This window comes from Halichoeres trimaculatus, unplaced genomic scaffold (genome assembly GCF_033239565.1).
Source record: "Halichoeres trimaculatus isolate MK-OKI-2021-1 unplaced genomic scaffold, fHalTri1.1 fHalTri1_scaffold_10, whole genome shotgun sequence".
Lineage (NCBI taxonomy): Eukaryota > Metazoa > Chordata > Actinopteri > Labriformes > Labridae > Halichoeres > Halichoeres trimaculatus.
Window position 1 is genome coordinate 32,870,741 of NW_027437187.1, and position 12,567 is coordinate 32,883,307.

At 40.7% G+C, this 12,567-nt stretch overlaps 1 protein-coding gene across 1 annotated transcript; it reads right to left on the reverse strand.

The window, feature by feature from the left end:
• Positions 1-6,443: 6,443 nt before the first annotated feature.
• On the reverse strand, positions 6,444-11,397 carry LOC141796640 (hyaluronidase-1-like). Its single transcript, XM_074677867.1, has 3 exons — positions 10,483-11,397; positions 9,303-9,392; positions 6,444-6,773 (listed from the first exon to the last, which is right to left on the reverse strand). The coding sequence occupies exons 1-3, from the start codon at positions 11,395-11,397 to the stop codon at positions 6,444-6,446; spliced, it is 1,335 nt and encodes a 444-aa protein (XP_074533968.1).
• Between the last annotated feature and the right edge of the window lie 1,170 nt (positions 11,398-12,567).

The following is a 12,567-nucleotide window of genomic DNA, read 5'->3' on the forward strand; positions in this document are numbered from 1 at the left end:
AAAAGTGGGACAAAGTGTATGAATAAAGGTCAAAATGGGGATAAGAATTGCAAAAACTGGGCAAAAAATGTTATGAAAGTGGAAAAAGGATAATAAATAGGTGCAAAGTAGGTATGAAATTGAAAAAAAAAAAAAAAAAAAAAGGGAAAAATTTGCAAAAAAATCCAAAAGTAGCTTAGGAAATTGTTTTTGGCGGCAAAATTGGGATTTAAATTTGGTATTAATTTTCAAAAAACATGTAAAAATTACAAAAATGTTTCTGACAGTGGCTAAAAAATGATGAATGGGGGCCAAAATAGGCATAAAGCTGTAAAAATGGGGTTAAAAAGAAGACAAAAAGTGATGTTTTATTTAAAATAGACATTGGGGTAAAATGGCCTCTCACGCAGGTAAATCATGTGGTGTTTTTATTTGTTTTTTTTTGTTTGTTTCAATTGTGGTTCGTTGTCAACTTGGTCTTAAATTTGATTTCAAACGGCCTCAAAAAAGTCTTTAATAGTCTTAAATTTAACTTGGCTTGAGCTGTAAGAACCATGTAAGAGCTATCACCCAGCTCACCAGGGATGTAGATTTTAACTTAGACAAATGGTTTAACTCACTTTAATGGCAGAAATGGTAAACACCAATGCTTCATTTGATGTTTGGATGTTTGTTTTGTCATTAATCTGATGAAATCTACACTCAGAGCGGGGCATCAAAGAGCAGCTGGAGCAACAGAAACCAGACACACTGAAGATGCTACAGACACATTTACATCTATTTATAGTGAGATTTCAGCACGTCTCCTATAGTCATATCTCTTCTTTATAGACTTCAGCTTCCTGCTGCTTCTCTTTTTACAACCATATCCATGCACCTGTCGATCCAAGTGATTACATTTTCATTCACCTGTTGTGCTGCCTGAGAAGCTTTAACCCAATAAAAGCAGGCCTCGCTGTTAAAGTAATGAGTGATAGTTTTACACACTAACACAGCGTTTAGTGAGGTCACTGGATCTCATGGCAGTGTCTTTGTCTCTGGGCAGGTTACAGCCTGACAGCTTTATGATTTCTGTCACTTTAAGAAAGAAACCACACTCTCGTCCAGGTGTTAGGGTGAGCCTCGTAATGTTCAGCGTTAAAACAACAATAAACCTTTGAACCGACTGTATAAACTCAGCACCAACCTGCTGTTGTGGTCCAACTTCCTTCCCGTCCAATCTGCTTCCTCGCCGGGGTCGTGAAATTACTACCTGTCCGTCATAAACGCCAACCCTCTCTCCTCTGAGAGTCAAGATAGCTCCTCTTTAAATACGCTGTTGCAGGAGCTTGGATGACATGAGGCACAGCACACGTGTGGAAACATGTCAGAGCAGAATGATTTGCAGGCCCGAGGTGTTGTGTTATTTATCGGGACGCCCTGATGTGTTCCAGGCCGAGGATGAGCTCCCCTCCTCCTTCTCCTCCTCCTCGCCTGGAGGAAGATATCTGAGGAAGCTCCGGGATGAGGACAATGTGTGGACACGAGTGTGGCTCATATCCTTCTGCTCTGTCCAGACACGCAAAGAATGCAGTGAGAGTTTGAACTTGGTCAGCTGTGGATGGATGGAGGTGTGCGGAGTTGAAGGAAGTTTACCGTGAGGTGAGTCACTGGTTTGACCCATCACAAATCATCACCAACTTCTGCTTTCTGTCAGAAAACAGTTTAATGTCAACACAGGGTGACAGGGGGAGGTTTACCTTTACATAATCAGAATGAAATTAACCCAAGTTGGGAATCTCCCCAGTTTTGCCATCAAGGATTGAGTAATCCAGCTTTCCTTGGTCTTGCAATCCACCTGATCCTGACTCTCCAGTAGCCATTTTTCTCTTCTATGGGAGTCAAACGTGTCACTTATCATGAATATTTGCTGCAGAACGAGTAAGACAGGTTTTCCTCATATGAGCTGTACTTCACCACAACTATTCTCTTGCATCAGATCCTAGATTGGGAAATATTTTGAAACCATACAGCCTGCAGCCTCAGGAGAGCTCACAGCATCCTCAGAGGCACATAGCACCCCAGCCACAAAATGCTTAAACATTTGCACGCAGGCGCTTTAAATCACAACCATACAGACTTAAAACCTACTGTACAGTATTTCTCATGTGCCACATATCTTCCTATTTTGTGTGTATGAGTGTGTGCCTGCTTGTTTTCAACTTTTTTTATGTTCAAACTAGGGCTTACACATTGTCGTAGTCTTGTCGTAGTCTTGTAGATTAATTAATCACACACAAAAATTAACACAATAAACTCATCAAACGATCTTTAGAGACCCAAATAAAATTGTTTTCTATGCCGATGTAAACACCAAAACTACCTAAGAAGAGTAGACTCTCTTCTTTTATGTCTCTTTTCCTGTTTTTGATCCAAAAAAAAAAAAAAACACTCAATCCTTTGATCCTCTCCATGATCTCTGTCGTCTTTTTTCACAATCGCACCGCTCTTTCTCTCTGAACTACCGCGACACATCCTCAGTTGGAGCATGAGCTGCCTGAACTTTTCTGACTTGTAGTGTCTCGCTATGTCTCTGTCATCTCACATCTTCTCCTCATATCCATGCTGAGCTCTCGTTGGAAGAGCGCACCCTTCTCACCCACAGTAGTTAACGAGCATGAACATAATTTATTCCTGTAGACGCAGTAAATGGTTGCAATCGAATCGAACATGTGGATTTACAAATCTTCACTTCTTCATGTATTTATTTGTTTAGTCTTGCTCTACAATTTTGTAATGTCCTAGAATTCAAATTCTTTATTTGGGGACCTTAAGCAGATATGAGATTAAAATACAATTAATTCGATCAATTAATTCTAAATCCTGTAATTAATTAGATTAATTTTTAATCCCCTGACAACACTAGTTCAAACATTGTTTTAGTAAGGGATGCATTGATCTAACTTTCAAAGTCGACTGGCCAATTTCGATACTGATCTAATCTGACACCAATACTAATTTAACATTCTCTGTTCCTTAAAGTGATAATGATGCAGAGAAACTTGTTTTGGCAACTTTAGTCCAACATTTTTTATTTCAACAATTGAATAAACTTACTCATTTTACAAGTTATTGTCAGAGTTGTTGGTGAAATATACGGTGGCCAGTGGGTATCAGATGATTTGCAAGGTTAGGGTTAGAGGGCAGGGGCAAAAACACTTATGCAAAAAGCAACAACACAATGGAAGTACGGCCACAACGGGAGTTAAAAGGTTAGTCATCCCAAAGGACACAGAAAAGTTGCAGAAGTAATGAGTAAGTAAATGAGTATTCTTTTTTTAACTTAGTATATTTGGCTTTATGAATCAATAATGTTAGCATTAACGCTATACTTGTCATAGCTGAAGATAAAAAAAGAAAACAATCATCTACTTACTTTCACAACTTTTCTGTGTCCATTAGGAAAACTGTTGTCTTATCTTCCATTGAGGCTGCACTTCCGTTGTGGCGTTTGCATTCGGTTTTTGCGCTTGCATTTGTGTTTTTGCTTTTGCAAATTGACTGACACCTACCAGCCACCGTAGAAACAAACGTGAAATACCTCCAAACTCCTGAGCAGCTGTTCTTCCTGTAATAGATTTTGTCTCTTTCAAGCAAAAATGCACAGATCTGTAAACACAGAAGAGAATAGAACTGAACTGAATAGAGCTTTCCCACAGATATATAACCCTAAACCTCTTTGCACACCAGACGCAAATTTTTCGCGCCAATATTTTGCACTTTTTTTTTTTTTTTTTTCGAAAATACTGTTCTTCAATGCAAGCTTTCACACCAGCAATGTTCTTCTGCTGAGCAAAATTGCTGCTTTTTTTCGGAGCAAGGTCGACTTTTCCAAAGTTTTACTAACATTCAACAGTGATCGTGTTTGTGTCCCAGCACCCAGGTCTTTATGACAAAGGACAATGATTACAAAGACATAGTTCGGAGAAGACTGGCTGTGGCGATTGAATATGATGCCTCCAAAATTTTTTGCAATTTCATGCCGTGTATTTGCGTTGCCTTTGGTGTGCAAAGGCTTCTACTCACTGATTTCTGATCTAACTTGTTGATTCTGCATAAAACCAATACCCAATACCAGGATCAGTTTAGTGCATCTGTAGTTTTTAAGTTTTAAGTATTAAACAGCTTTTTGCTCTGACAGACTGCCATCCACTTTTGTTAAACTCATTGCAGTGATAATCAATGTCTATCAATCTATGGATCTATCCAGTCTAGAGTTTCAATGACATATTATATGTCACAAAAATACAGCATCCAAGTGTAAGATATTTAAGAGTCTACAACAGTCTGCATCATTGTAAAAATGTTGTTTTGTTTGATCAGTTAAAATGTTTTTTGCACTCAGTCCCTGAAATCCAGTCTGGAATCAGGGCACAAACTGATGGTTTCTGTTGAACTCCCTGATTTTAAAGTTTGACCTCATTCAATGGCTTTAATCCAATCAGTTTACCCAAAACAGCTGGATCCAAAAACAGACTAGCAGATGGTAGACGTAAATAAAGCCACATGATGAAGTTTCTGCTTATGTTTATTCAGCATTAAGAAAGTCCAAACTCAACCTGCTCTGCAAATAACAGCTTTTATTTTCAGTCTAGCATGTTTAGGCTCGTATCCTTCATCAGGCTGAGATCATTATCTTGTTGTATCTGATGTGGTTTTCTGTGGTTTTTAGTCTCGTGCATGTGCAGATGCACTGAGTAACACAAGGGTGCATCGAAATGTCAACACAGAAAACTGTTGACCTTTGTTGACGGTAAAAAGTCTCATATTATGCAAAAATCACTTTTAGTGAAATTTGTGTGTCTTTGGCTTTTCTCCCAGCCCACAAAATGTGATATTTAATGACAAAACCTTAACTTAGTAGAGCTTGTGAATGTAAAACCCTGACCTAAAATGAGCTGTTTGGATTTTGGGGATTTGTCGACGTCAGCGATTCCCTTTTTTGACCAATCAGGAACAAGTCTGACTTGATTGGTCCACCGGAGCAGATACCCCCGAACCCCCTCCCCGCCCTGAATCCAGGCGCGTTACCAACCATCCACCAACAAACCTGGGACCCTAGAAATGTGAGTATTTTAAATGCTGTGTGCTGTGGAGCAGATGGAAGAGCTTTTCGTCAGTGTCCCCCCTGTCTCTGTGTTAGCTTCAGGATGCTAACTTTAGCTGCAGTTAGCCTGTTGTTTCAGCCTTTAATGTTACGGTAAACGAGCTTCGCTGTTTTCTAAACATTGTGCACTCGGAGCTCATGGCGCCGCTCTCAGTGACGCTGAAGAGCGGGCGGTATCAGCGGTGGCTCATTTACATATGAAGGCCACGCCCACTAAATCAGAGCGTTCTGAACAGAGGGGCTATGAGAGCCTGGAAACAATGCTGCTGTGCTTGATTTATTGGCTTTTTGGACCAAAACATGTTACTACCAGTTAATGAAAACATAAATGATCCATATTAAACTGCAGAAAAGGAGCAGGATATGGGACCTTTAATTCTTTTTGACACAGAACACATTTTACCTTTGACTTTTCAGCTGAGTCAACCAGAAATTCAGAAAGTGTTGTTATTTTCCATTAGAGCATGAAGCAGGAAGACACCGTGGCAGTTTAACTATGGACAAAACAGCATGTGATTTATCAGATTTGGTTAATTTTGGAAGTTTTCACTTTAACCAGGTGATTCAAATCCTTTCTCTTTTTTTTTAAACTTGAAAAATAAATTAGGATTTGACAGCATTATTTGTCTCCACTTCAGGCTGTCAGCAATGGTTAAACATGAATTTAGTGATGTAAGCCAGATGTTTTTAAAAGCATGTCTTTCTGCCAGGGCGGTGTCTGAATGAGCTGGTTTATGGGCTTATTCACTTCTGCTCTTTTTTGACTTCTCTTGTTTCACGTTTTGCCCTAAAGCTCTAAATTCCTGCTCACAGACGGTGGAGACTTGGAGAAACTTTCTGACTGTGATTAATTTATGTTTGCCAGGTCCTTGGTGTTTTAGTTGCTGTTTAACTGACACACCTAAATCAGAGATGATCTGTCAAAGATGTTACAAACATTACCTGAGCTTTTGTCTCGCTATAACAAGTCAAAACATCTGAGATGATTAAAAGTACAAATCAGCTACATCCAGCCAGAAAAGTGTACTCGCCAGTCATCAATCTCTTTGGGTTTAATAATCCTCCTTGGTACAGACTGTTCTCGGACTCTTTGTCAACTTAGATCTGCCCTGGTTTGGACTTGCTGGTGTCCTTACGTGGTGGTTTTGTCTTGTCTCGAGGCCATTTCAGCTCTGGAAGCGTACAATGAATGACACCCCAAATAAAACAAAAACAGGTTTAAATCAAGAATTTATTTCTAATTTATTTAAGTCTGTCACATTAAAGCATCATTATTCAACACTTTCATAAACACAGCAAGGCCCTCTGAGGACACAGATCAAACCCAGATTTCTCTGACTTTGGTTGGATGCAGTAACTTCCCTGAACATCTCGATCCCTCGTAGCACTGACAGGAGAAGTTTTCAGCCCACGTCTTCAGATCCGCAGCAGATGGAAGACCAGTGGCTACGTACTTCCTGTTAGCCTTGGTGACAAAGAAGTGGGCAGGGTTCAGGTGCAGGTAGTGAGCAGAGTCGTACTTCTTCCTGACACAGCGACCTTTCCCCTGACACAAGACGTCGCTGCAGAGGATGGCGGCTGCCGTCACGTTAGCGATGTAAGGGTTCAGGGTGGACTCCAGGTACTTGGAGAGAGACTGACAGGTAGCCTGAGGAGAGGAGGTGAGGTTCAGTAAACACCATGTACTTAAACATTTTTAAATGCCAACAACAGTGTGAAAAAGAAATGAAATACTGGAATAATCAGGGTTAATAATGGTTTTCTTGTTTGAGAGCTGGAAACTGAATCCTTTTCTTACATGAGAGCGGAGGCAACACAGGTCTAATAAGAAACAGAGGCCACAGGTGTCTGCGGCCTGCTTCAAAATAGCTTTCTAACATTTCACATTTCACACCCTTAGCTGCACGCATGCAAACAAGAAGAGGCGCCGACCAGGGGATCCAGTATCCTTCAAATGTTTAGCATCAGCTAAAATGACAACTGTTAGACACCGAGACGCCTTCGAGATGAGCTATGGTCAAAAAGATTTATATGAAACTGTCCTGAAAGAAAACCAGTCAGATAAAGTAAAGGCCGACTTCTCTTGGTAGAGATTTTCTGCAACGTTTGCAAAATGTATAAAACCTAAATCTTGGGCCTGAAATGTCACCCTGCTGGTAGCTGTAGAAAAGAAGTTTTTGCCTCACTGAGAACAAAAAACTAAAGTTTGAAGACTCAACCAAATTCAGAAACTTTGATATGTTTAATGTTTTGTTAAAGGAACCGTAAGAAGTTTTAAGGTGATCTTGAAAAAGTCTCACTTCAAGATGCCTGATCATAATCCACAACTTCAAATGAGATTATCAGCGTCAAGTTAGGTTAATCCTAGATGCTATTTCCCAGCTTCTCTTTCATGCTGGATAGACCAGATTGATTTACAGCACGTCAAAGTCTGTATAGCAACACCACACTGGCTGAGAAGTTTACTTTGAAGTCAAATTTGTGTTTTTCTCTGTGGAAAACAATGTATTGGAGTAATTTTGTAGTAATGTTGTATACTGAAGCTGAACTGTCAAAAAGAAAAAGGACACACGAAAAAGAATAAGCTAAACAGGACAGAGATAGTGCACAAACTAAAGGCTGAGCTAAGAGATTTAAAACTGATAAAAGGCTAAACACAGGCTCAAGGCTAAAACATGAGCTGAAGGCTAAAACACAAACTAAATGCTAAAACATGGTCTAACAGCTAAAATAAAGGCTGAAGGCTAAAACAAGGTCTTAAGGCTAAAACATGAGCTAAAGGCTAAAACAAGGAATAAAGACTAAAACATGAGCTGAAGGCCATAGCACAAGATAAAGGCTAAAACACGGGCTAATGGCTAACATACAGGCTAAAGGCTAAAACACCAGAAACAGGCTAAAACCACTGACTGTATAAAACATAGAGATAGTCTCTGCAACATCACCCGTCTGTTCCTGATACAATGAAATGAAGCTGAGCTGTGCCTATGACTGGATAATCAAACGATCCTCACAACTTCTAAACTGCCGAGTCAAAATAAAAAAAAGGCCCACTGTGTGATGATAATATAATCAGCATTGCAGACCCAAGTTGTTTTTGAACCGGGCTGTAAAAATGCTTTTTAATGCTATAAAGGCCTTTTTTTTGGCTGGGTGTGTATACCTGACTTCTGTTTTTCTTGCAGCCAGCCTCACGTGGATCCTTCTTCTGCAAAGGCTTCATTTTTCTATATCGGATGTTGCTCCTTGGCCAAAACACAAACTGGAGGCTAAAACACATGCTAAAGACTAAAATACTAGCTAAAGGTTAAAATATAAGCTAAAGTTCAAAACACCAGCTAGAGGCTAATACACCAGCTAAAGACCAAAACACAGAAAAAAAGGCTAAAACACAGAAAAAAAGGCTAAAACACCAGCCAAAGGCTAAAAACAGTCAATCAGTCAAACCAACTGTTACCTAAATCATGTTTCCAGGCTTTAAATGATTTTGAAACCACCTAAAAAGATTTTTTGTGGCTATTTGTGCATGAGTCACATTTAACTCCTCTGTGTTAAGTGCCCAGAACTTTGAGTCTCAACTAAAGGATTAGTAAAAATAAAAAACCATAACTTATCAAGCTTAAATTCACACAGAATGAGCTGATCAGGCCTCATAGTTCTTCATTATTTGACAGTTAGGAAAGCAGAAAGTGCCGTGTGGCTGCCGTGAGTTCCACCTTAAAGAGGAAACACACACTGATGAATTATTTGCTGACTAAAGCCTCGTCATCTGTGTTCCCCCTTTTAAAACCTGTGTAGAGAATCTCACACACACACACACACACACACACACACACACACACACACACACACACACACACACACACACACACATACATAGTGCCATGACTGCAGGCTCAAAAGAAACTGGCCAGAGAAATGATAAGTTATGTGCTTTCTTCACGCTCCCTCTGAGCTGCTCATACTTTGAATTTTTATTTCTATCCTCGAGGCTTTGCAGGGAAACATTAAGTCTGACCATAACTGGAACTGTGCTCCAAAATAAGAGTTCCAGTAAAGCCACTTAGAAAAATAAAATTTATTTCACAGTGAGAGTAACTGGGGAGAGTGTGAATGATTAAGAGCACGTGTGTTTAATGAGTCAAACAGTGAGGATTCTTCTGGAAGGTGTGCTCACCTTGCTGATGTAGTCTTTGCTTGCTCCCCACATGATGACCCCAGCGGCTCCCAGAGCTGCAGACTCTCCTATCGTACTCACCAGATCTTTCTGAAATCAGACGAAATTAACCTTAAAATGAAGTGTTTGAATAATCTCCAATACCTGTGTATTTAAGGTGATCATTGGCTGAAGAGGTCAGGTCTCTCGAGATGAAGAGATCACTGGTCTCATTGGGAAAAAGGTCACCTGGAAAGGGCTGTTTTTGAAGAGCTCTACTGCTTTAGGTTTGAAGATGTTTACAGATTTAAAAAAGCATGCAGAGGTTTGCTGTAGATGCTCATCGCTGATGCTCAGAGACACATTCAAATGTCCGCTTCTTGTCACTTTTTAGTCTCTTTTATCCTAATCTTTGTATTTGGAGTTGATCATTACTTTGTATGGTTTTTGTTTTGTTGGTCATGGACAACAAACTAGTTTTGCCTTCAGTGATATTTTTACTGGTTTTGCTCCTGTGTTTGTCTGGAGATCCTACATGTAACAATGGCTGCATTGTTTACACCTGAAATCAGCTGTTAGAAGCCTGTAGCATGTCAATGCTAACTGGTGCAAGGCCGGATGTTTTCCCACAAGACATGCTGGTTTTCGGGTGTGAGCTAAGAAGTGATGACATGGACCTGTCCTTCCATCCATCATTATTGGGAACGTAAGATCTATCTCCAATAAGATGGATGAGCTAGCTGTGCTAACCCAGCAACAGAGGGAATACCAGAAGGCAGAGTAGTATCATGCTATTCACAGACATGGCTAACGGAGCTAACACCAGACACTAACACCACATTGGAAGAGCTTCACCTGCTGTGAGCAGACAGGATCAAGGAGACAGAGACTGAACAGACTGCTGAAGAAGCTCAGTCCTGGACCCTGTGGAGGTGGAGGCTGGCTGACTGGATAATGATGGACAATGTTGGACAATGATGGACAAACTGTCAGCATCTATTTTCTTATTGTCCATTTAGCACTTTCTTTACACTTTCTTACGTTTGTTTTCTTGATTGCTGCTGGGACTCCTCCTGATTTCCCCTTTGGGATAAATAAAGTATTTTCTATTCTATGTCAGCCCTAAGATACCAACAGAAATCTTTCTGAACCAGGGAATATGAAGTCCACTGACTGATCTGAACTTAGCATCCCAGCTTACCTTCGTAAGGAACTCCAGGGTCTGGTCTCGGTACATCGGTCTGAAGTAGATATAGATGGACACTGTGTACGGACGTTTTGGCAGCTCTGATACCCTCACCGCCTCCTGGACTCTGTTGCTGACAAACATCGTGGCCTTGTGGGAGTTCCTCAGGCCCAGGTGGAGGTACACGGAGGGGAACAGGGCGGTGCTTCCCTCCCACAGCCACAGCAGCTGGTTGTTCTGCTCCTGGGCTTTCACAGAGCACTTCCCCGTGTAGCCGTCCCTCCTCCAGTTGTAGTTGTAGCAGTCGGGGAACAGGTAGAAGCCCCAGCGGCGACTTGGGAACTCTCTTAAACCAAGTCTCAGAGTGCTCTCCATGAAGCTTCGCCCGGCGCTCTGGAAGAGCCTCTCTGCAAATTTCAGGAGCTTCTTCCTTGATAAAAATGGAGTCATCTTCTTGGCTTGAGCTACGGATAACCTTTGATAAATGTGCTTGGATGCCCTGTTCTGGTCCCAAAGTGGACGCCAGGATTCCCAGTCTATGACAGCCAGCCCAGGAGAGGAATCATGGGAAACATACTTGCTTATCTGACTCTTGGCTCTAGCCAGGTGTTCTGTCAGGTTACCTTTCTGAGGGACTCCTCCGTTGTCGGCCTTGTTTCTGATGGTGTCCACTCGAGGGTAGAGGCCGAGGTGTTTCTCATAGAAGATGGTGAGGAACTGACCCGGGACTAAGTTTGGCGTGGTCACCGCCTGGAAGGCTGCAGTGTCCAGAGGGATGTGAAACTGTTGACATCTCTCAGTGGGAGCGTTCCAGATGGCCACAAACGGGTGACCGGGGATCAGAGGGGGATCTGTAGGGGGCAGCGTGGAGCCTGAGGTGATGGATCCAAAGATACAGAGGATGGAGGAGAGAAAGAGCAGGACTCTCATGGTGGCTCTGGATAAAGAAGGAGAGATCAGGTGTACACTTTAAGACCAGCATGTCCACAGTCAGGTCCAGGTCCATTGAAAATGTGAGAGTTCAAAAAACACATTAGAGGACACTAGACGAAGATTAAAGAGATGACATTGTGCAGAAAAGCCTAAAGTGGTTCATTGTTCAGAACACAGGATAAGAAATACCTTGGTCTGAAAATATTTGTTAAAGGTCAAACTATTCAGAATTTGAAAAACAATCCAGATAAAATCCAGATCCTGATCTTGCCACAAAAACATTCTGACATATTGTTCCCATATGCTCCCTAATGGAGAACAGAGGCAGCTGATGTTTACGCAGAAAGTAACATGGCAGTAAACTAACCACTGATCATCTGGTATCAAGAGACACCTGAGGGACAGGTGAGCTTTGATTGCATCAGTCTGTGATGATGGAATATCATCATTACTTGGTGACAAGGAGTCACTTAAAGAAACTTTTTACTTTCTAGTTTAATTAATTTGTTTGGACCTGCTTGGAAAAAATTTGGACACCTTGATTCAGGCTTTTAAGGTCACTTAAAGTACACAGACGTTAGAAGACTACTCATTAGAAATTTCAAAGTAGCATTTCTTTCAACACTCCCACGATGTGAAGCTTACAATCTAAAATGTTCCACTTTACAGAGTCAGTCACCTCCTTTAAGTCACTTTTACAAACTTACTTTTACAGACTTGCTTTTATGTGATACCGCCTTTTTGTCCTTTTTCCTTTATCTTATCTGTTATCTCTTTTATTTCTCTTACTTTGGTTTAACTGTCTTGTTAGCTTTTTATTGTTTTATCTCTTGCTTATTACTTTATCATCACTTGTACTTCTACTACTATTATTTCATTATTCTACTAACAGTCTTAATATTGTCTTTTTATACTTGCTGTCCCATTTTCTGCTCTCAATCCCTCTTTCTTGCCTTTTCTTTTTTCTTGCTAATTGATTTTTTAGCTTTTATTTTGTTACTCATGATCTCATTTTATATGGCATGGTTCCTGTATTGTCTGGGTTCATATATCACATGCAATTACAGTATTTCTATGACTGTCTCGTCTGAACTAAGCTTTGTTTTTATGTCCTAATTGTTGCCAAAGCACTTTGTAAAATTCTGTTTTCAAAAGTGCTATACAATT

Excerpts from the sequence above, each read along its gene's own strand:
- LOC141796640 (XM_074677867.1), bottom strand. The coding sequence starts at position 11,397 with ATGAGAGTCCTGCTCTTTCTCTCCTCCATCCTCTGTATCTTTGGATCC. Across the intron at positions 9,393-10,482 it reads CCCTGGAGTTCCTTACGAAG|AAAGATCTGGTGAGTACGAT; the intron begins GTAAGCTGGGAT and ends GTCTGATTTCAG. Across the intron at positions 6,774-9,302 it reads GCAAAGACTACATCAGCAAG|GCTACCTGTCAGTCTCTCTC; the intron begins GTGAGCACACCT and ends TCCTCTCCTCAG.